This window comes from Phyllopteryx taeniolatus, chromosome 6, assembly GCF_024500385.1.
Source record: "Phyllopteryx taeniolatus isolate TA_2022b chromosome 6, UOR_Ptae_1.2, whole genome shotgun sequence".
Lineage (NCBI taxonomy): Eukaryota > Metazoa > Chordata > Actinopteri > Syngnathiformes > Syngnathidae > Phyllopteryx > Phyllopteryx taeniolatus.
The window spans coordinates 32,192,042-32,213,854 of NC_084507.1; the positions used below are offsets into that span (position 1 = coordinate 32,192,042).

The window sequence follows — 21,813 nt, forward strand, 5'->3', positions numbered from 1 at the left end:
ATCCAAAGTAAGGGTTCAGATTTTTTTGCCTTAAGTATTTGTGGCTGGCGTCGACAGCCTTCACGAGTACTCGCTATAAAACGTGGTAGCAGCACTCGCCCATCCCAAAGATGAATGCTTAAAAAAACAACATTCAAGCTCTTTACTAATTTTGGTTTGTTTCAGACATGGTCTCTCCACAGTCTGTCCCTGTTGGTGGACCTGTCCTGCGGTCTGTACCGCGCCCACGCGGAGCCCTCCTTTACCCTGGTGCTGCGCCTGTTGCTCTTGGCGCCACCCACGCACCCCGAGTTGCATCGCAGCCTGGGACGTTGCCTGCACGCCCTCATCGCCTGCCTGGGGCCGGACCTGCAAGGTAGGACGTCGGCTCGCCGGCGCCACATGGTGGAAACAGACGACATTACCTTTGTTATTTGTCAGGGGAGGGGTCCAGCGTGGCGGCAATGCGCTCCAATTGTCTGGTGGCCTGCGGCGCCATGCAGGCCACGCCCCACTGTCTGGTTCAGGCCCACGCCATTTCCTGCCTGCAGCAGCTGCACATGTTCTGCCCGCAACATGTTCACCTGGCCAGCCTCGTACCTGCACTCTGTGTAAGCGCGCACGTGCACACAACACCCAAATCTCATTTCGTGTTCCGCAGTCAAACTGGCTTCGAGGGATGAGTTTCCAAAAGAACTCTAAAGGGTGTTGCCAAACCAAAAGTGCTGCTTCAAACCAAAATGGCTCACTTCCTGTGTCTATTTGGGCTTTCATTCTTCAGACTTTTTTGTGGGTCCACTCCCGATAGACATGTGTACCAAATTTCACTTTGCTCGGTCAAACTGGTTTAGGGGCATGAATTTTCCGCTAAAATCCTTTTTAGAGCGCTAACAAACCAAAATGACCGCTTCAAACATAAATGGCCAACTTGCTGTGTCTTTTTGGGCGTAGATTCTCGAGACTTTTTTGTGGGTCTACTCACGATAGACAACACTACCAAATTTCATGTCGCTTAGTCAAACTGACTTCACGGGAAGAATTTCCCCCCAAAATTCTAGAAGGCGCTCCCAAACCAAAATTGCTTCTTGAATTCAAAATGACCGACTTCATGTGTCTTTTGGTCATCGGATTGTTAGACTTTTGGGGGTCTCTTGATAGACAGCTCTACCAAATTTCATGTTGCTCAGTCAAACTGGCTTTGAGGGGTGAATTTTCCAAAAAGCAACACCCGCCCCAAGATTGTGGCTTCGAACCAAGATATGGTCTTCTTAGGGATACGTTTAGATACCTTTTTTATGGGTCTATTCATGATATACATCTGACAAATTTCATTTTGCTCAATTGAAACTGATTTCAGGGGAGGAATTTTCATTACAAAAAAATCTTAGAAGGCATTACGTAAATTATTATGACTTAAATTGCTACTTCCTTGATTGCTAAATTCCTGTCTCTTTGGTCAACGATTCTTGAGATTGTATTTTTGTTTGTGGGTCGACTCCTGATAGGTTTGTCTAGTACTACCAAATTTCTTATTGCTTCCTAAAACTGGCTTCAGGGTATGAATTTCCCCCCCAAATTTTGGAGCGTACCACCCAACCAAAATTGCTGCTTCAAACCAAAATGGCCGACTTTTTGATCATCGGTTCTTGGGACATTTTTGTGGGTCTGCTCGTCATGGACATGTCCACCAAATTTCATGTTGCTCAATCAAACTGATGAAATTAAAAAAGAAATTCTGGAGCTTGCTACCGAAGCAAAAGTGTTGTTTCTTTCATCAGTTTTTTTGGAGCTTAAATAACGGGACCGAGCTGTTCTGTAAATTGAGGCATCCGGCGAAGACGCATTTTCGAGGCGTAGCCATCGTTAGTGTGCGAACTGCATGCAGGAGTGGTAAATAAGGCTTGTTATGGAAGCTAATAGGCACAGCTAACTCACAACTGAGCATACGAAACCGTCCTTATATGGTGGGGGATGGAACTTGCGCTAGAAAGTATACGCCGGGGCTGTGTTTTAGCACCGCCCACAAAATTCGGAAAGTTCAAACGGTGAAAAAGACGCTTTTGCTATATCCCGACAATCCAGCACAATAGTTTCGTCTTTGCATATGTTTTCAGCACTTCAAACAAATGTAATGTATTTAGAAACGAAACACGGATTTCTGCTTATATAATGGTATAAGTAGAATGGTCTCGTTACCATGGTAATGTGGCTGCTAGCATACACTTATCCAAGGGATGGTCAATTTGCTGTTCTGATTCAAGTCAGACGCTGTGTGTGTGTGTGTGTGTGTGTTAAAACCTGTATCATCTCTTCCAGGAGATCTTACTGGAATATTCCATGTTGGTAGGTTCTCTCTCTGAGCTGCTTCACGAGAGGAAACATTCACAACGTTTGGGTTGCGTTACAACAAATCAACACTTAGAGGGACATATTATGTCAAAGTGACTTTTGAATATCTTCCACACAAATAGCCCAAGGTTGTCCATGTCTAGATGTGCCCTGCGACTGACCGGCGACCGGTTCAGGGCGTAGTCCGCCTTTCGCCCGAAGTCAGCTGGGATAGGAACCAGGACAAGCGGTGATGAAAATGGGGAAAAAAAGGGAATGGAGCAAATCGCCCACCCATTAAGTGTAAAATTAAAGAACCGAGTACATATTTTGTTATGGGATTATTTCACAAAATGTGTCTGAGTGGCACCTTCTCAATTTGGTGAAACAGCGGGGTCAATTCAAACGGATCCTGCCGACGACACATGAGGAAGATTTTCAAGCGACCGAATTGGTTGTTGCAAAGCATTCCCTCCTTTTGTGATTTAAACATGATTGTTTTTTAGAAATGAAATTTAAAAAATAATAATAATGACATTGTCAGAGACGAGTCGACGAGGCTTTCATCGCATTAATATTGGCTTAAAAAAAATCAGAAGTCGCTCGCTCCACTTCCGGTCATCAAAACAGATTGAGTTCTGGGAGCCCTAAAAACTAAGGTATTCCTTGTTGGGGTATTTGGACCAAAGACTGTAGCATAATATGTCTCCTTTAAGTTAGTTTTTTTCCATTAACAAAATGTTATAACCAACTCACGGCTGCTAGTGTTTCTAAATCAACCAAACGCATGCAAATGCTCACACTGCTGTCACTAATTAGCCCTCATGAATGCGTTGATTAAGACAATTAATAAGCGAGCGTGTGGAGGAGCGCATGTTCCTCTGATCACCTCGCAAAGTCCACGCGATGAACTCGCTGTGTTTGACGCGCAGGCCAACCTGTGCAGCTCGCACCTGTGCCTGCGTCGGGCGGCGGTGGCGTGCCTGAGGCAGCTGGTCCAGCGGGAGGCGCCGCAGGTGTGCGAGCTCGCCGTGACGCAGGCGAAGGAACCGCAGAGGCGGGACAACACTCGACTGGGTCAGTAAGATATACACACGGGCCCGCGCGCGCACACTTCATGTCATTTCTTTGATAGAGATGAGCTAGATGCGACGGAGAGAGAGCGAGGTGTGTGTGTGAGAAGAAAAAGAGAGAGAGAGCAATAGGATGGAGGTAAGAAAGAGCTAACATGAGCGAGAGATACGAGAGAAAGATAGTTGCGTGAGAGGAAAATGAGAGATGAGGTAAGAGAGAAAGATTTAAGGAAAAAGCTAAGCTAGAGATGATAGCCTTACGATAGATACAATAGAGGGATAGAAAGAGAAGAGAGCGAAGATGAGAGAGAGATGAGATAAGGTAGGTAGATAAGAGAAAGAATGATCAGACACAGATAAGAGGAGCGATAGTGATGAGAGAGAGAGAGAGGTTGCAGCATTGTTTTAGCAATCCGAATGCTGCGGTGATTATCGGCCTTAATGTTGGGAGCGCGACTTAACGACATCATCAATATTGCTGCGCTGTGACGTCACGGGCGACAGACGTCGCCATCAAGGAGGTGGGCCTGGAGGGGGCGCTCTTCTCCCTGCTGGACCAGGAGTCGGAGCCGGGACTCCGGCGGGACATCCAGGAGACTTTGGTCCACATGATGGCGTCCAGCGTCACCGGTGGCATGCTGGGACGCTGGCTGAAGCTCTGCAAGGACGTCCTGGCGGCGTCCGGCGCTGGGGCTCACGGTGAGCCGTTCAATTTGATTGTATGTAGCGCCAAGTCGCCTCACGCTAAAGAAAGAAAATGAAGCGTGGGGAAAGAAATTCTCAGCCGTAAACCGTAAAAGTTTCATGAAGCTGGTGAAGTGACCAAAGTGGGCGGAGTCTGACCAGCAACAATGAGCCTGAACTCTCTCTTTGCCATCCAGAACGTGCGACACGTCCGCACGTCTGACGATATACCGATTTTCTCGCGCGTGCACACTTTCTAAATTTCAGTCGTTCTAAGCACTCTTTGACAAATGAGGCTCCTGGAGCAGAAAAAGCAGAAAATGTCACAACTGTTCTTCGAACGTCCAACACGGGAAACCGTAAAAGTCAAAGAATAAAATGAGAACATTTTATAGATGTCCAGCCAAAGTTTTGACACATGGAGGAGGAAATCACGGAGTAAAACCTGAAAATGTCATCATGGTCTCGCCAACCTCTGACACCCAGAACAATAACTCACAGATTGAAATGAGAAAATGTCACAACCGTTCTTCGACATCCAACACGCGAATCAATATAAACGAGAAAATGTCACAATTTGGCCATCTAACGTCCGACATCTAGAGCGGTAAAAGTCCAAGAGTAAAACAAGAAAATGTCGGGATTGTCCAATCAAATGTTTGACACCCAAAACAATACGGCACAAAGTAAAACGAGCAAATGTCATCATTGTCCATCTGATCCGACATCTGAAACAGTAGGTCACAGAGTAAAACGAGAACAGACGTCTGACGCCAAGAATCGTACGAAAACGACAAGTGTCACAGAGTAAAACGAGAACATTTCCTAATTGTCCCACCAATCGCACATCTGGAACACGAAGTCACACAGCGGAATGAGAAAGTGTTGTGAATGACCGCAGTGGACCCGTTGGGTTCTCCTGATTGGTTGCCCTCCCCCCCATAGATCGAAGCGCCGGCGCGGAGGCGGGTCAAGCGGACGAGGACGGGGACCCCAGGGGTGACGACGACTCGTCGGCCTTCCGAGCTCAGGCGGAGTCGGCGGGCCCGTTCCCGGCGCTGCGCTGCTCCACGCGCTGCTTCGCCGTGGAGTGCGTGTGCGGCATCGTCGCGCGGTGCCAGAAAGACGACCCCGCGCACTTTGACCTGGCGTTGGCGCAGGACAGACGCCGGCACGCGTCCGCCGGTAAGACCGCTATGGAAGGTTATCGGGGAGAATTTTTGGAGATTCATTTCAGATTCCAACAAAAATGTAAACTGAGAAACTCCAATTCAAACTTGTGGTTTCAAACGTAAACTCTCCTCAATGCTGTCGTGATTTCTTGCGTGGGCGCGCCGCTGAGCCGTTTGTGCGTGTCGCTCCCCTCAGACTTCCTGGTGCTCCACCTGGGCGACGTGGTGCGCGTGGCCTTCATGGCGGCCACGGACCACGCCGAGCGTCTGCGCCTGGCGGGGCTGCGGGCGCTGCTGGCCGTCATCGTGCCGTTCGAGAACGTGGCCGAACCCGAGTTCCCGGGCCACGTCATCCTGGAGCAGTACCAGGCCAACGTGACTGCCGCACGACGCGCCACATTCATAAGAACGGCGGGCGCGCGGATGGAAGCCAACTGAACCGTGTTTGTGCGTAGGTCGGAGCCGCTCTCAGACCGGCGTTCGGTGCAGACGCTCCTCCTAACGTCACAGCCAAAGCCTGTCAGGTGGCCAACATTCCGTCTTCTACTATCTTCCTCCTCGTCCGCACGCCGCCTCACCCTTCCTCTTCCTCATTTGCCCTCGCTCCTCCCTTCTCCTCTTCGCCGCCCGCGCGCAGGTCTGCAGCACGTGGCTGTCGAGCGGCGTGCTGAGCGATCTGCGCGACGTCAAGCGCGTGCACCAGCTGCTGGCGTCTTCGTTGGCCAAGGTCCAGACGGGAAGCGAGCCGCGCGGTCGGCTGTACAATGAGGCCACGGTTACCATGGAGACCCTGGCGGTCCTGAAGGCCTGGGCCCAGGTGAACGAAACTGAGCGGACTTGAGTTTTGGCGAAGGGAGTCTGACTGCGCTCGTCTCAGGTTTACATCGTGGCCGTCCAGAGGAGCCGACGGGAGGCCGGACCCTCCGGGTCGGGAGGGGCGGGCCTTCTGGCTCTGGTCCAATCGGATCTGCCCCAGTTGAGCCGCCTGTGGCTGGCGGCGCTGCAGGACTACAGCGTGCTGACGCTGCCCCGGGAAGACTGCGACGGCCCGCGAGCGCCGGCGGCAGGTTTGAGGCTCGGGTGCGCTCTGGAGGACCCTAGCGGTCACGTTTGAAACGTCCTCCTCGTCACAGGAGGTTCCTTCTTCACGGCCGAGACAGCCAATCAGGCCAGGAGTCACTACGCTTCCTCCTGGGCGCCCATCCTGCACGCCACGGCGCTCTGGCTGCACAGCACAGGTCACGTCGTACTCGTCAGAATCTCCCCTTCCTCCCCCGCACCTCTTCCTCCTCCTCTTCTCGGCGCCCGGCGTGAATGCGTGTGCGCGCGTATCTTCGTGTGTCTCCAGGTTTCGTGACGTACGAGGACACCCCTGGCAACCTGTCCCGCCCGGTCACGCCCAACTCCATGGGGCACAGCGGTTCAGCGGACGACGCCGAGAGTCCGGAAGACGTCAACGCGGAGCGGCTGCACCTCATCCTGGGTAAGATGTGCGACGTGCGCGCGCGCGGTGGCCTTCGCCTGCTCGCTCACCCCGCTTGTGTGTTGCGTCAGGCCTCAGCGTGCACTTCCTGTGTTCCCCTCGCTCGGAGGAGCAGATGGAGAACATCGCTTCCTGTCTGCAAGCTCTGCAGGCGCTGCTGGACGTCCCGTGGACCCGAGCCAAGATCGCGAGTGACCGGGTCGGTCCCTCGCCGCTCGCAGTCGGGCTGCCGAGATTCAATCAGTCGATCAAACTTTATTGATAAAGCCCTTTTTCTGCAACTCGGGTGCTTTACATAGTTGCTATCAATCCCCCTCTGCCACTCATCCACCCACGCGCGGGTCCAAATCAAACGAATGTAATTAGCTACCTGTGGCTGGACACAGACAACGCAGGTGAGGAAACTTCTCAGATGAGTCAAAATCATTGACAATTGAATAATCAACGCCATCATTTATGATTTTGAAGCTTTGTTTTTGCCTCAAAACTGCCTCTGCTGCTTTCCACCGTTGTCTGCCTTGTGTGCCTTTTAGCAGAGGTGCGGACTCGAGTCATGAATGAAAGTTATTTACACGTTGTCCTGGGTTCCTTTGTGACCCCTCGGATGAGTCGTTGCTGCGCTCTTAGGGTCATTTTTGAAGGCCGGCCATTGTGAAGGTTCACCACTGTTCCATGTTTTACCCATTTGAGGATAATAGCTCTCACTGTGGTTCGCTGGAGTCCTAAAGCTTTCGAAATGGTTTCGTAACCCTTTTCAGACCGATTGTCAGTCGCCTCTTGTACAAAGACTTCCTCCTGAAACACGGCGTACGTTCAAATCCAGAAAACGTCGTACGCGCAAAAACATCCGGATGTAGGAAATCTGCGCGTACGCATGAATCCAAGCACATTTCCTTGGCGCACGTGTCGGAGGAGCTGACCCCTCCCACATTCAAATATGCAAATCATATTTAAATGAACCCCGCGCCTGAGATCCGATCTCCGCATGATCAGAAAAAAAGGAAAATCTGCAAGGTCATGAAGAAAAACCATTTGTCTGAATGGGAAGTTGCTCAATGAAGTGGAGGTGCGCAAGAAAACCGGCGTTAACAACAAGCGAACGCTAAAAAAAAAAAATAATAATAATCCTTTGAATGTACTTCATTTGAACATGTGATTAAAATGTTTTCAAAGGACAGCATGTACCTCTCTTCTCCTAAAGACAATTGTAATCATGTTCAAATGAAGTCCATTCAAAGGCCAATTGCGCGGCCTAAATCATCACCTTGATCAATGAATGTCAGTGAGTCATGAAATAGACCGGTGAGCAAGTGAGTTCCGAGTCCTTGCATCTTTCGCATTGTTGAAGTCAAATGTTGCTGGGCACGAATGGTTCTTCAGCAGCTGCTTGCCGGGGCGATTAGCCGTCCGATTGCTCTAACGTGGCGCGTGTGCGCGTGTTTGTCTTGCTAGCTGTTGAGCGTGGAGCTGCTCAGCGTGCTCCACAGGCTGCTGGTCACCAGAGAGTCGGCGTCCGTCCAGGCGGCCGTGGCGGACCTGCTGGGACAGATCGTGAGGGCCACGCAGGAGCACGTCAGGGAGAAGCGACACAGCGCCGAAGGTGAGCCCCGCGTTCGCTCGGGTTGAAGCACGGGGACCCGAACCTTGTCGCCCCCAGCGGACGACGGCGCGTCGGAGAAGGAGACCTTGCCGGAGTTCGGGGAGGGCCGCGATACGGGCGGCCTGGTGCCGGGACGCTCGCTGGTCTTCGGAGCGCTGGAGATCTGCCTCAGCGTGCTGCTCAGAAAACTGCCCGCGCTCAGCCCCAAACTGGCCGGGACCCCCAGTGCCGGTCAGGAACTCTTTGTGCGAGCGCGTGTGTGTGTGTGTGTGTGCGTGCGCGTGCCTGCCTGCACATTGTTCACGTGTGCGCGTGCACGCAGGTCCCGGCGGTTCGGTGTGGCGTCTGAGCGACTGCGATTGTCATCTGGTGTCGTCGGCCTTGCGTGTCCTCTCCCAGCTGCCGTCGGTCTGCTCGCCCGAAGGTTACAAACGACGCGCTGACAATCCTCGTCGTCGTCATGCCGATGATGTCGTTATCCCGAGCGGCCAATAGAACGCTCGGAGTGCGTGACTGCCTTTGATTTGCTGGTTGTCACGCAGGAAGTGTGTCCGTCCTACCCGCAATCCTCTACTTGCTGCTGGGAGTGCTCAGAGAAATTGTGCTACAGCCCGGCGCAAACAATGGTAACACACATGCATACAAAACCGCACTAGTTGCAGTACACGCACAAATACACGAGTGACTCAAGCCACCAATACAAACGCCGGTGAGAAACACGCACGCATTTGGAGTATGAGGTGTGTGTGTATTTCCAGCGAAGTGCGAGCTCCCCACGTGTCCTCTCCCGGAGGCGTCGGGCTCCGGCGACGGCGGGAGCGGACCCCCTCGGGTGGTGCGGGCGCTTCTGCGGGCGCTTAAGACTGTGTCGGCGCCGGCGACGGCTCGGCGGGAGAAAAGTGGCGGCGCGCGCGACGCCGTACTGCGCTCGGCTCTCCGTGCGCTGCTCGACATGTGGAACGCCGGTACGCGCACGTCGGCTTATTTTCTTCTTTCCGGAATGTCGCCATTTATTGCGTGCGCGTGTTGCGTTCAGGGCCGAGCGTCGCGGCCCCGACGGTCCTCCTGACGGCCCTGACGGTCTTCCTGCTGAGCGCCGGTCCGGACGTGTGCGCGGCGGCGCCTTCTCTGCACGCCCTCGCGCTGCGGCGCTTCAGCGACGCCATGGACGCCGAAGACCCCGACGTGAGCGCAAGCGACCTTCGCATACACTTGACACGTTGAAAGCGTACTCCTAGAAATGGGCCTGGCACCATAACTCTTTTATTTGGAAAAGTATAGTTCTATAAGCTGTCACCAAATCTGATTACAAAAGGAGCCTTATTTTAAAACCTTACTCTCTTATAAATGTCCCCTCTCGTATGATTATAAAAGCAGACTTTTTTGCTCGTCCTTAAAACCTTACTCTTGCAATAGCGTCCATTTCTGCATGGACCCAAAGCGACTGGACTGATTGAGTGATTGTTTCTTTTCTTGTGGATGTTTTCCAGGTGTCGTGTCGATGTTTCCAGCTGCTGGCGTCGCTCTTCGGGGCGACGCCGGAAGTTTCCGTGCCGTACATCCGCACGCTGGGACCGCCGCTGCTCAAATTCCTTCAGGTGCGCGACCCGACTCGCCCGCGGCCCGCGTGGCGACCTTTTGTCGACGTTCACGTTTGCGTTCGCTCGCCAGAAGGTGGCGCGGCGCCGGCCTCAAAGTCCCGAGGAGCTGCGGGCGGTTCTGGAGGGCGTGGCCGCCTTGGAGGTTCTGGTCCTGGCGGCGGACCGACACCAGCGTAAGAGTTGCGAGCGCGTCGTCTTCTGGAGAAATTGTCTCGGTGGCGAGGCGGTTATTGGTTTCTATCCATTCGTTTGCCAGGATGAGTCCTTCGTTTACAAAAAAAAAAAAAAAAAAAAAAAAAACTCAACAAAACCATGAATCGGTAAACGGTGCCCGTGTAATGTTCCAAAACTAGTTTCATTGGACTGCGGCCTCAACTATATAAAAAGGGAGTATTCTATTCATCGTTTCAGTGAACTAGGAACAGAAGTGTGTGTGTGTATGTATATATATATATATATATATATATATATACATTTGTTTGTTCACTGATAGTGGTTAAGCAGTTTTTGTCCACTATATAAAAATGCTTACGGGAATGATTCGGAACGCAGTCCCTTGAGGATCACTATCTCGGTCCACAATAGAACAATCCTTAACTCGTGGAATAAACACAGTTCCAAAGATTATTTGCTATCAGGAGAAATAAAGCTAAATCCAGAAGGGAGCATATACAGGAAGTCCTCCATTTACGAACGAGTTCCGTTCCCACGCTGGCGACGTAACACGAATTTCCGCGCAAGTCGAAATTTACCTCGAAATGCTTCTGTGACAGCGAGCTCGGCGTGCGTGGGCGTGTGCGTCGATGTGTGAGTGAGACGGGACTGCGAAGGAGGAAGGAGTGCGCGCCGGTGCGAGTGTGGACAGTGGCGAGCGGGGAAGGGTCGCGATTAGCGCAGGACCCGTCGACGTCCAATGCGCAGAGGCGCTCATGAAGCCGTTCGAGCAGCAAATCGGCGCTTCGTGCCTTCGTTGTTGAGAAGGGAGTTAACCCCGAGGAGGACGACCTCGGCCCTGGAGAAGGCGTCTCCCGACCGCGGTCACGTGACCGTAGCGGGAAAGGTTAACGCTTCGTATAAAGAAACTCAAATACAAAAATAAGATGCTGGACTTCCCATTACTGCTGAGAGTGTGAAAAAAGGCACACACAAACACAGACGAGCGCTATGCGCTAGCTAAGCTGAATCACTACGGCGCTGGGACAAAATGGCGGACGAGGCACGGGCGTCGTAAAGTCGAAACGTCGTAACTCGAGGACTTCCTGTAAAAGTAGTGTTTTGGCAGCGTCTTGCGGCTTCTCTCGGCAATGGACTTCTTTTTCGAGAAGCGAAGGGGAAACGAACTCAAAAGCGAGGAAACGTCGCAGCACTAACGTGTCGCAGTTGGTCCCCGCGCAGGTCCCGGGCTGGTGGCCATCTTGTTTCCCGCGCTCATCGCCTTCCTGCTGGACGAGAATGCGCTGAGCTCGGCCCCCGCGCCGTCCCGCTCGCTCCACCGGGCGGCGCTCGAGGACCTCGTGCGGCTGGGACCGCAACACTCGGCCGTCTTCAGGTGGGCAACAAATTGGGGGGGGGAACACTGATTTACAGTGACGTGATATTTAAAAAAAAAATGTTTTTACCTTTTATTTGCGTACATGTAAATGCAGAATGAGAACAAAAAGGCAATCTTTTTATAAGAGAAAAACAGCGCTGTGTTGTAGAAAATGGGAACGTTAAGAAATAAACAGTTTTTACGTGTAATCACTGCACGTACTGCATTATCCGCGTGTCGGATGTGTGCCTTTAAGGGGCGTGGCTCCGGCATGATGTCACGAGGTGGACTCAATCCGTCTGAGCGTGCGCGCGCGACTTGTGGCCTACAGCAGCTCCTTCGAGTCTTTTTGTATTTGAGTTTAATACGAACCAACCGACAATAAGCTGTTTCAAAATATTCTGTCTCATTGGCTCAATTTGATTCCACGCTGCTTTTACAAAACGTGAATGACATCATTCGAATCAAGTTTTGCTTTTTGTTTTTCTTTTGCCTTCTGAGATTCAATGTAGGTATTTTTTTTTCCTGACGACAAACAAGCTTTAAGATCTTTTTTCGACAGAAATAAAAAAAAAAATTAAAAAAAAGGTGTACGCGGATTTGATGAAACAGAACTCATTGACGGCGGTGGATGTTCGTGTTGCTCAACTTGAATCAAAGCGTCTGCTGCCACCGACGAATATATTCGTTTTTTCAACGGGTGGGCGCGTCGTGAAATTCATCAGGTTTTGAAACACGCGGCATTGGGTCACTTTGAGTTTGTCACTCGCCCAAATCGCTCACGCGTAAACACTGACTGCGCTTTTGTTTGCGAGCTCGTCTGTATTAGATTTTCGGCATTTTGTTAGCGTAAGCTAAAAAGCTCCAATTTGCTGTTTTCTTGCATCAGGTCTCTGATGTCGACGTCCCCTGACCTCAAGTCCCGCCTGGAAGCCGCCCTCAAGGCAAGCCAGGAGAGCGCTAGCCACGCTAAAACTAACGCAGCCGCTGACTCGCCCGGCGGCGCGGTCAAGTCGTCGCCCACCATCACGCTCAAAACCAACTTCCTGTGAGGTCGGCGAGGAGGCCGATTGGTGGGCCGCCTCCCGCGATGTGTTCACGCTCCCTTGTACAATACACTACTTGCCCTGTCCAACAGGAAGTTACGCAACTCGTCTTTGACAGGAAGACGACGCCGACTTCCTGTCAGGAGCCTTTGATTGTGTTTTCTTGGAATTGCTCCCATGTTTTTGTCGGGGGCTTCAACATGCTCGAAAACTAGCCACGTGGATGCCGGTGTACGTTTCTTGATTTCGGGGCTCCGCAACACTGCGTCCCAAAACTCACTCAGTAGCGCCCCCTGGAAGGTGAGACAAAAAATTGCCCCGGCAGCAGTTTCAACAATTGACACGAAATGATGTGGACATGTCTGTCATGAAAGTTGCAACAGGAAGTCAGCCATTTTGCTTTGAAGCAGCCATTATGGGTGAATTTGATTATTGAGTCCCCTGGGAACTTCGAGGGGTGGGAGAAGAGCCCCCAGGACTGGTTTCGTGGCGGTGGTGTGAAATTTGCCGTACGTCTATCATCGCGGGACGCATGGAAAATGCCCGAAATGAAACGCCAAGTTGAAGCAGCCATTTTGGACAAATTCCTACTGAACACGTGCGGAATTCATCCTGTCGCGTTTTTTTGGTTCCCTTTTGTTTTCATTTCTTCAACTTCCTCGACGTCGCGTGCACGAGCTGCATTTGCAGTGCTGGGAAAAAGCCTCCCCAAATTCAGACTTTTTTGCAGTTTATTCAGATCATCAAAGATAAGTCAAACATCAAGTTGGATTTCCAAATGGTGATCTTTGAGTGCAGTACATTCAAATCATCTTTTTTCCCAGAACGTTTGTCGTGAGCCGGCTTCCTTGTCCCCAAATAGGCGTCCCGTTCAAGTTCTGCGTCCCATAATGCTATTTTCCTCATTTATTCTTTTGAAGCTCGTCTAATAAATACTTTGATCAAAAAGTTGATTGATTGTAACGTGGCTTCTTCAGCGAAAGAAATAACCCACTCAAAATTCATGTCGACATTTCAGAGGGGTTTTTACAGTAACTTACGAGCAGCGTTGCCAGTAGTGTTTGAGGGAAAATAATAATAATAATAATAACAATAATTCCTTGCTTGAGTAGTGTGGGGGGAATTGTGAGAGGAGCCAGATGAGGCGGCCGGGGCATCTGATTCGGACGCCTCCCCGCTGAGGTGTTCCGGGCACGTCCCGCCGGGAGGAGACCCCTGGGGACGACCCGGGACACGGTGGAGAGACTACGTCCCTCGGGATCCTCCCGGAAGAGCCGGATGAAGTGGCCGGGGAGAGGGAAGTCTGGGCGTCCCCGCTAAAGCTACTGCCCCCGTGACCCGAAGAAAATGGATGGATGGATGGATGGCTCTGTCTTCACATGGACTACTGTAAAAAAAATAAAAAAAAATAAAAAAAGGACTGAGTCTGAAATATGTACCAGGGCACAAAAGTAAAGACTTTTTATTATTATTATGATGATCAATTCTATTGAATACCAGAGGTGGGTAGTACCACCCATTTTTTGGGGGGGGGAATTGTACATGTCAGAATAGTTTGAATGCAGCACACACTTGAGTATTTCTGTTCAGAAGGAACTGAGCTACATTCTGCTTCCTACTTTTGTTGTTGTTTTATTTATTTATGACTTGTGCTGTTTCACGGGAAGTTAAATTCTGGTGATAGAATTCCATTTCAGCATTCAGACACACAAACTTTGCATTGTAAACCTGAATAAAATGGCTCAAACTTAAGACATGGCAGTGATGGTGTTTTGTTTGTTTTCTTTCCAGAAGCGGTTATTGTGGGACACTCCAAGGATTTTGTCACGCTTCAATGCTCAGGTGGGCAATGACAGCGAGACCTGCCCCCCCCCCCCCCCCCCCCCGGTCAGAACCCGAGCGGTGTTCTGTTATTGGACTTCCGTGCTCATCACGGATTTTCCATAATGACGTACGCCGTGTTCGAGCAGAAGGGTGTCCACACGTGCACTCGGCACCAGGACGCCCTCGGTCGCAGTTCGACGATCGACTTTGCGGTCGTGTCATCGGACTTGCGGCCGCGTGTCTCGGACACTCTGGTGAAGAGAGGGGCGGAGCTGTCAAACAATTTGGCTCCGATGGTGGGGGAAGATGCCGGTCCGACGTGGCAGGCCCAAACGTATTGTGAGGGTCTGCTGGGAACATTGGCGGAATCCCCTGTCGGAAGGAGTTTCAACTCCCACCTCCTACAGAACTTTGCTCACGAGGCCGGGGAGGCGGGGGACATCGAGTCCGAGTGGACCGTGTCCCGCACCTCCATTGCCGAGGCGGCCGACCGGAACTGTGGCCGTAAGGTGGTCGGTGCCTGTCGTGGCGGCAATCCCCGAACCCGTTGGTGGACACCGACGGTGAGGGATGCCGTCAAGCTGAAGAAGGAGTCCTCTCGGGCCTTTTTGGCCTGTGGGACCCCTGAGCTAGCCGATGGGTGCCGGCCGTCCAAGCGGAATGCAGCTTTGATGGTCGCTGAAGCAAAAACTCGGGCATGGGAGGAGTTCGGTGAGGCCATGGAGAAAGACTTCCGGACGGCTTCGAGGAAATTCTGGTCCACCATCCGGCGTCTCAGGAGGGGGAAGCAGTGCACCATCAACGCTGTGTATAGTGGGGATGGGGCGCTGCTGACCTCCACTCGGGACATTGTGAGTCGGTGGGGAGAATACTTCGAAGACCTCCTCAATTCCCCCGACACGCCTTCCGATGAGGGAGCAGAGTCTGGGTTCTCTGAGGCGGGCTCTCCTATCACTGGGGTTGGGGTCACCGAGGTGGTTCAAAAGCTCCTCGGTGGCAAGGCCCCGGGGGTGGATGAGATTCGCCCGGAGTTCCTCAAGGCTCTGGATGTTGTGGGGCTGTCCCGGTTGACACGCCTCTGCAACATCGGGGACAGTGCCTCTGGATTGGCAGACTGGGGTGGTGGTCCCCCTTTCGAAGAAGGGGGACCGGAGGGTGTGTTCCAACTACAGGGGGATCACACTCCTCAGCCTCCCTGGTAAGGTCTATTCAGGGGTCCTGGAGAGGAGGGTCCGTCAAGAAGTCGAATCTCAGCTTCAGGAGGGGCATTGTGGTTTTCGTCCTGGCCGTGGAACAGCGGACCAGCTCTACACCCTCGGCAGGGTCCTCGAGGGTGCCTGGGAGTTCGCCCAACCAGTCTACATGTGTTTTGTGGACTTGGAGAACGCGATCGACCGTGTCACTCGGGGGGGTCCTGCAGGGGGTGCTTAGGGAGTATGGGGTACCGAACCCCCTGATACGACCGGAGTCAGAGTTTGGTCCGCCTAGCCGGCAGTCAGTCGGACTCGTTTCCGGTGAGGGTTGGACTCCGCCAAGGCTGCCCTTTGTCACCGATTCTGTTCGTAACTTTTATGGACAGAATTTCAAAGCACAGCCGAGGCGTAGAGGGGGTCCGGTTTGGTGGCCTCAGTATTGCGTCTCTGCTTTTTGCAGATGATGTGGTCCTGTTGGCTTCATCAAGCCGTGATCTCCAACTCTCACTGGAGAGGTTCGCAGCAGAGTGTGAAGCGGCAACGTCCCGGGAACGCCTCGGGATACCCCTGAAGAGCTGGATGAAGTGGCTGGGGAGAGGGAAGTCTGGGCGTGCCCCCGCGACCCGACCTCGGATAAGCGGAAGAAAATGGATGGATAGTTTGAAGTCATTCCGGCGATGCAATTGCTCAGTTGGACGCGGAAAATGAGAAGGCTCGAGAGGACGCCATTGAAAAATGAGAACGATTCTCTCACTCAGCCAGAAACATGCAAGCATTTTCTACCCAAGAGTCAAAGTTTGGGTCCCGCATTTCCTATTGATTTCCACCGATTTCTGGACAGATAAAATGGGCACATTTGGAAAATCCTTCATCTTTATCCGATTCTTACAAACTAAGGCTCATTTCATTTGTGCAACACGCCTCTCTTTAATGATATCGCCTATTTTCATATAAGGATATTTTGAAACTTTTAGATGCATACCTACTGACATAAAAGGACTAATATTAATATCCATCCATTTTCTGAACCGCTTATTTTATTTTAATTTTTTGCACCAGAGGGAAATAAAGTGGGAAAAGGCACAAGAGAGAGAGGAATTATTATTATTATTATTATTTTTTTTTTAGTGTTTTGGTTTCTTGTTTTGTCTGATCACTTCAACTTTTTTTTCTCTGCTGACATCACGTCCAAGGCTGCATTCAAGTACTGTCGGAGAATTGACCTCTTGAATAGAGAGCCATACATCCGTAAAACAACACAAGGCAAAGCACGCATGCTCAAATTTAGTCTGAATTTCACAATAAGCACACCGCTTCACGCAATAATGAAACACACGCTTTAAAAAATTATTATGAATCTCAACGTGTCAATGCTTACTCCCAAATTTGCTAACATATTGCTAAAAGTTTACTTGCCGGCAGGGGCGTCACTTGGTTTTCTGGGTTGTGGGGGGCGGGGGGCTTAGAAATGGCTTTGTAATGTTCTTGGACAGATTTTAAAGCAATAAAATACTGGGTAAAAGTTCAAAGTCAGGCAATCCCGAGAAAGGCTTATCCCCGTTTATTCAAGATTTGTTTTGGGTAAAAAAAAAAACCACAAATCATTTTAAGGTGCTTAAGAACGACGCAACTGCTTACCGGCACACACATTGTTCCGTTGGATAAATATCAAGATTAGGTATTAAAATGCGCTTATTCAAAAAATTGAGTAGGTAAAGACACATCGATAATCGATGATGTTCACTGTGTTTATTATTTCCGAGCGGAGAGGCGGTACGTGAACGTCACACGGCCAGTGTGCTCCACTCCATTTCCTCCCCGGTGTGTGTGTTTGTGTGTGCGAGTACTACTTGTGTGTAGTTGTACACTGTTATCCAGTCGGTCCCCTCTGACCTCTTTGGACCCGTTCGCTGGAAATGGACGCGACCCCCAACTGTCCGTGATAGTTTTGGTTCCCCGCGCACGGACCGACAAACCTACAACCCACCGCCCCGCGCACACACACACAAACACACACGCCAGCGCCGTCAAGAAATGAGCCACGGTGAGTGTTCATCGGAGACCGGGCCGGCTCGTGCCTCCTATCCCGCTTTGCGTCCCGGCCTTTCGGCTCTCTTGGAACTCGAGGCCCGAGGCTTGTTCCGGAGGCCGCGGGTGTTTTCGTCGTCTTCGTGGGGGTGACCGCTTCCACGCTGCCAAATGTCGCGGTCACAGTCGGTGTTGTCGGCAGGTCTGGTAAAACCCAACCGTGCCTTTTAAACACTAATGTGCTGAATCTACGTCGTAGTGTTCAAAAGTGTTAAGTCAGCTTACTGCCGGATAAGCTAGCGTGGTGCTAGCCGCGAGCTAACCAGCTAACAGAAGGCTTTTGCGGCCAGCCCTCAAATGTCCTAAGAGAAAATATTGTTCCATCGTCCTCGTCGGCTGTTTAAAGTGTTTTCACGTACTTTCGTTAAGCGGTGTAATATAACCGATTTTGACCTCAGGTTGTTGTTTGTTTTCGTTAGCGGCCTGGCAGGCTGAGATGCTAACTTGCTAAAGCTAAACGCCTGCTGAAGCTTGTTTGGAACCAATATAAACATCACGATCTCGGTCAGGGGAACACGGGAAGGTGGGCGGTGGGGGTCGGGGCACACATGATGAAAATCTGCCAGCATAACTACACCAGTTTCTGGGGCTGCGTGCTTTCTATGGAATACTTAATCTCATCCAATTGACAAAATCAGGCCACTTGAACAAGTTCTGGAGCTTCTTGGAAGGGTTTTTTGGTTCTGGATGGTTACACTTTGGGATTTCTGGTTCTTCGCCACACGTCCTGGCTGATTTCATGGTTGGGTATAGAGGTTCAGTTATCATTTTGATAATCGTGGAGAGCAGAGATTGTCAGCTGGTGGCTTGCTGACATTAGGGCTGGGAATTGTTAACAAACTCACGATTCGACTCGATTTTGATCCTTTGGGTTGCGATTCAATATCGTTTCTCTGGGGTTGCAATTTGACTCGATATTGATTTAAATGTTCTGATATCAAGACAGTAAGAAGTAATAATTCACAGGTAACGAAGAGTAAATTTTGAATTATTTTTGATGCCATGTAACAAAATGTCGTTTGTCTCATCACATTTTTAAGCAATAAAACAGAAAATAAAAATGTGCGCACAACCTATTTGTATACATGGAGTACAAAATAAGAAAATCTTGGTTGTGTATAAAGACTGAATAGGTAAAGTGCATGTGAACTTAAATTGTTTATTTCATCTTAGAAATTGTAATAAAAATGTACAATAACTTATTTGTTCATGTGAATACAAAAATAAATGTGATGATAGCTCTGTAATGAGAATGTAAAATGCATGTATACTTAAACAATCTTTCTTGACTAAATAGGGTCCTTTTTTGCGGGGTATTTAAGTAATACCGAATGAAGTAGCATGTTTGCAGCATTGTGAGACAAGCCAATCGCGCTATTTTCTTCGTCAAAGCCCGTTAGTTCATTTATTGCGTCTGTCAATATTGCTCCCTCGCTGTGTGGCGGCTCGAGTCTGGAGTATATTTGACACGAACAAGTTATAGTTGCGTACGTAGGCGTCAGTTGGTCTTTCTCTCGACTTTCATGACTCCAAAACCGCCATCTTACCTCAGTGTACAGTTCCGGGACGGCAATGTGTTTTTGTGTCGGAATTGCGTATCACGGTTGGAGTGTCTTTTGTCCGTTTCTGTGTTCCGGATTTACAGAGGAATCCAAAATGAGCTCAAAATTCAGATTTCAAAGTAGAAGTCGCTGGCTTCATGCTGGAGTAGCCATCAGAATCAGAAACCTCTTTCTTTGCCAAGTATGTGAACACAAACTTGTCCAAGCATACAACGCGAACTGCACGCACAAGCCCCTCGCAGTGGTCAGCTCGCGAATCGATTCAGCAGATTTGCTGAGTTGACTCTAAATTGCCCGTCGGTGCGAATGGTTGTTTGTTTGTATGTGCCCTGCGATTGACTGGCGACCAGTTCAGGGTGTACCCCGCCTCCTGCCCGATGACAGCTGGGATAGGCTCCAGCACGCCCGCGACCCGCGTGAGGAGAAGCGGCTCACAAAATGAATGAATGGATGGATGGATATTGAATTGCGGGAAGAAATATTGTATTGCATCGCTGAATCCATAAAAAAAAATTACAGGGGGTTTTTGGTCTATGACACTATAGCTGTACGACTTACAGATTTCCATTTGATTGCTTTTCTACTCATGGGCGTATTAACTGTAATTCAGACTGTGTTAGTGATAAGATTTGCCCCAAATAATTGTCAGAATGCTGAGTCTGGTTGGAACCTGAGTCCAGCGCAGCAAGAATTTAGAAAATCGGATGATACGTTCCCTCAGGAAAAGGATTTATTTTTTTGTGTGTCAGTAAAAAAATGCCCTTTTTGGGATTTAATTTTTTATTTTTTTTTGTGATAGCGCCTACCGGAAATCAGGTTTAAAAAAAAAAAAAAAGCCTTCAAATTAGAGGAAAGCAGCGTAACTTGATTATGTTGCAACATATTTCCTTCTCTCTTGTTTCGTCTGCTACTCGGGGGGGGGGGGACCCTTTCGCCGATAGGCTGACATTCACAAATATCCACCAATCGCTTGTACGAGTGAAGGGGGGGGGGGAAACGCTCTGGAACTAGTGATGCACCGAAATGACATTTTTTAACCGAAAACCAAAACCGAGACACCGAAAGAAATTATCGATCGACTTATCAAACTTTATTTGTAAGTGCTTTTCATACATGAATGCAACACAAAACGCGTTACATTAAAATAAACAAATAAATCAAATCTGCCAATTAATAATTATGAAACTATGCCACTTACAAGTAAAATTGCCTTTATGGTTATGACTGCAGAGCTGCCAACTCATAGAAATTCACTTCCACAACAATATCTGAATTTCCATATTTTTAGAATTATGTCAAGAAACTTACCACGGGACAGTTATTGCATGAGTATATGATGTAATAGGATAGAAATCAATTATCAAACACCACAGCGCCACCCTGCACTCCCCCTGCAGATTTTCACATTATGAAAATACATTCGAAGGAGCAAATAGTTCCGAGGTTTGAATGGCGCTCGCTGTGTCTAAAGGTCCTCATATTTAGTTTGACTTCATTTTGGGATTTCTTTGGATTGAATCGCTGTAGAAACATTTGACAAGGGTAGAATCTGTGAATTATTTTTCATTTTCCTATGGAGTAAATATTGGACTAAGAGGCCTAGGTCAGCACTCGTCGGCGTACGTCGCGCGACGACGTCATTTAGGAATTGCTTTTCCTACGTCAAAAGGAAGGAAGCACCTTTTCATCTTTCCATCGCCCCGTGACGGATTCCGACAAAGATTAAGGAACGCGGCGGCGGCAAGCTTCAGGCTTCCCAAAGAGGCCCGAGAAACTTTTTTTGTTCGGGAGGAGCTAAGTTTAGCCTGGGTTGTTAGTGGAAATTACTGAGAGACTTTGTCGCATGTGTCTGTTTTAATCATCTGTAGGTGGTTTATTTTGAAGGGTTAGTAATGTAAAATGAGTTTGAAAAGATATTCAAGTGTTTTGGGATCATTGTGGTATAGTTTTGGTTTCAATGATTGAAATAGTACATTGTGTGCATATATATATCAAAAAAATGTTAGCGTCTGCCAGGGGGGAGGGGGTAGCAATAAGAGGATCTGTCTGGGCATCAGCTTGTAATCGGTCCTGAATCAACTAAGCCGCCATCCAAAACTCCCAGCATGCCCCGCTGCTGATTCGTGCGCAGATGTCCTCCGATTTCAAAGTCAAAGATGAAGCTTGAAATAATTCTCTGTGTGTTTTTTTTACGACAGACGCGCACACTTGATGTCCCACGATCCCGTGCGAGAGCGACTCCCCGCTTCTTACGTGCTTGGATGAATCCCAAACAGCGGGTCCACTGCGAGCACTGATTGGCCCAGAGCCGGACCACGTTACCCAACGGCCAACCAGGTCAGTGGTCACCTGAACTTTTTTTTTTCCCGAATTGTCAAATTATGAGTAAATTTGTTATAGATAATACAATTAAAGTGACCATAAATTGTTTTATTCAATTCAACTTACAAAAAAAATAATGCAAGAAATACATTTTGTTTGTTGCATAAAAATTAAAACCATTTTTTTCCCCCTAAAGTTGGTTAACTAAAATGGATTAAAAAAAAATTAATACAAAAAATTCCTCATTAAATATATGACTGTTCTTCTGGTTAATTAAAATGTTTTAGGGCTGAGTGATTATGGAAAAAGTTATGATCACAATTATTT

At 49.5% G+C, this 21,813-nt stretch overlaps 2 protein-coding genes across 17 annotated transcripts in view; both read left to right on the forward strand.

Moving 5' to 3' along the window:
- heatr5a (HEAT repeat containing 5a) overlaps positions 1–14,249 on the forward strand; it is a 33,238-nt gene extending 18,989 nt beyond the window's left edge. For 4 of the 15 annotated variants that reach the window (XM_061775834.1, XM_061775835.1, XM_061775833.1 and 1 more), the window contains 23 exons: positions 166–355; positions 421–590; positions 2,296–2,322; positions 3,240–3,384; positions 3,885–4,079; positions 5,010–5,249; positions 5,433–5,611; positions 5,692–5,760; positions 5,874–6,053; positions 6,114–6,303; positions 6,370–6,474; positions 6,585–6,719; positions 6,791–6,918; positions 8,172–8,319; positions 8,377–8,550; positions 8,642–8,743; positions 8,862–8,945; positions 9,078–9,284; positions 9,356–9,504; positions 9,810–9,917; positions 9,991–10,093; positions 11,301–11,469; positions 12,341–14,249. In XM_061775834.1, the coding sequence (XP_061631818.1) occupies positions 166–355; positions 421–590; positions 2,296–2,322; positions 3,240–3,384; positions 3,885–4,079; positions 5,010–5,249; positions 5,433–5,611; positions 5,692–5,760; positions 5,874–6,053; positions 6,114–6,303; positions 6,370–6,474; positions 6,585–6,719; positions 6,791–6,918; positions 8,172–8,319; positions 8,377–8,550; positions 8,642–8,743; positions 8,862–8,945; positions 9,078–9,284; positions 9,356–9,504; positions 9,810–9,917; positions 9,991–10,093; positions 11,301–11,469; positions 12,341–12,503 (3,360 nt within the window). In that variant the 3' untranslated portion in view covers positions 12,504–14,249. Of the gene's footprint in view, positions 1–165; positions 356–420; positions 591–2,295; positions 2,323–3,239; positions 3,385–3,884; positions 4,080–5,009; positions 5,250–5,432; positions 5,612–5,691; positions 5,761–5,873; positions 6,054–6,113; positions 6,304–6,369; positions 6,475–6,584; positions 6,720–6,790; positions 6,919–8,171; positions 8,320–8,376; positions 8,551–8,641; positions 8,744–8,861; positions 8,946–9,077; positions 9,285–9,355; positions 9,505–9,809; positions 9,918–9,990; positions 10,094–11,202; positions 11,470–12,340 lie in introns of all 15 variants that reach the window. The other 11 variants (XM_061775838.1, XM_061775844.1, XR_009788869.1 and 8 more) reach the window with 10 other exon arrangements.
- A 3,071-nt stretch (positions 14,250–17,320) lies between these two features.
- The window catches only part of hectd1 (HECT domain containing 1), a 45,203-nt gene continuing 40,710 nt past the window's right edge, over positions 17,321–21,813 (forward strand). For both annotated transcript variants that reach the window (XM_061775344.1, XM_061775345.1), the window contains exons 1-2: positions 17,321–17,558; positions 21,363–21,501. The gene's annotated coding sequence lies outside the window, so the exon portion shown is untranslated. The remainder of the gene's footprint in view (positions 17,559–21,362; positions 21,502–21,813) is intronic.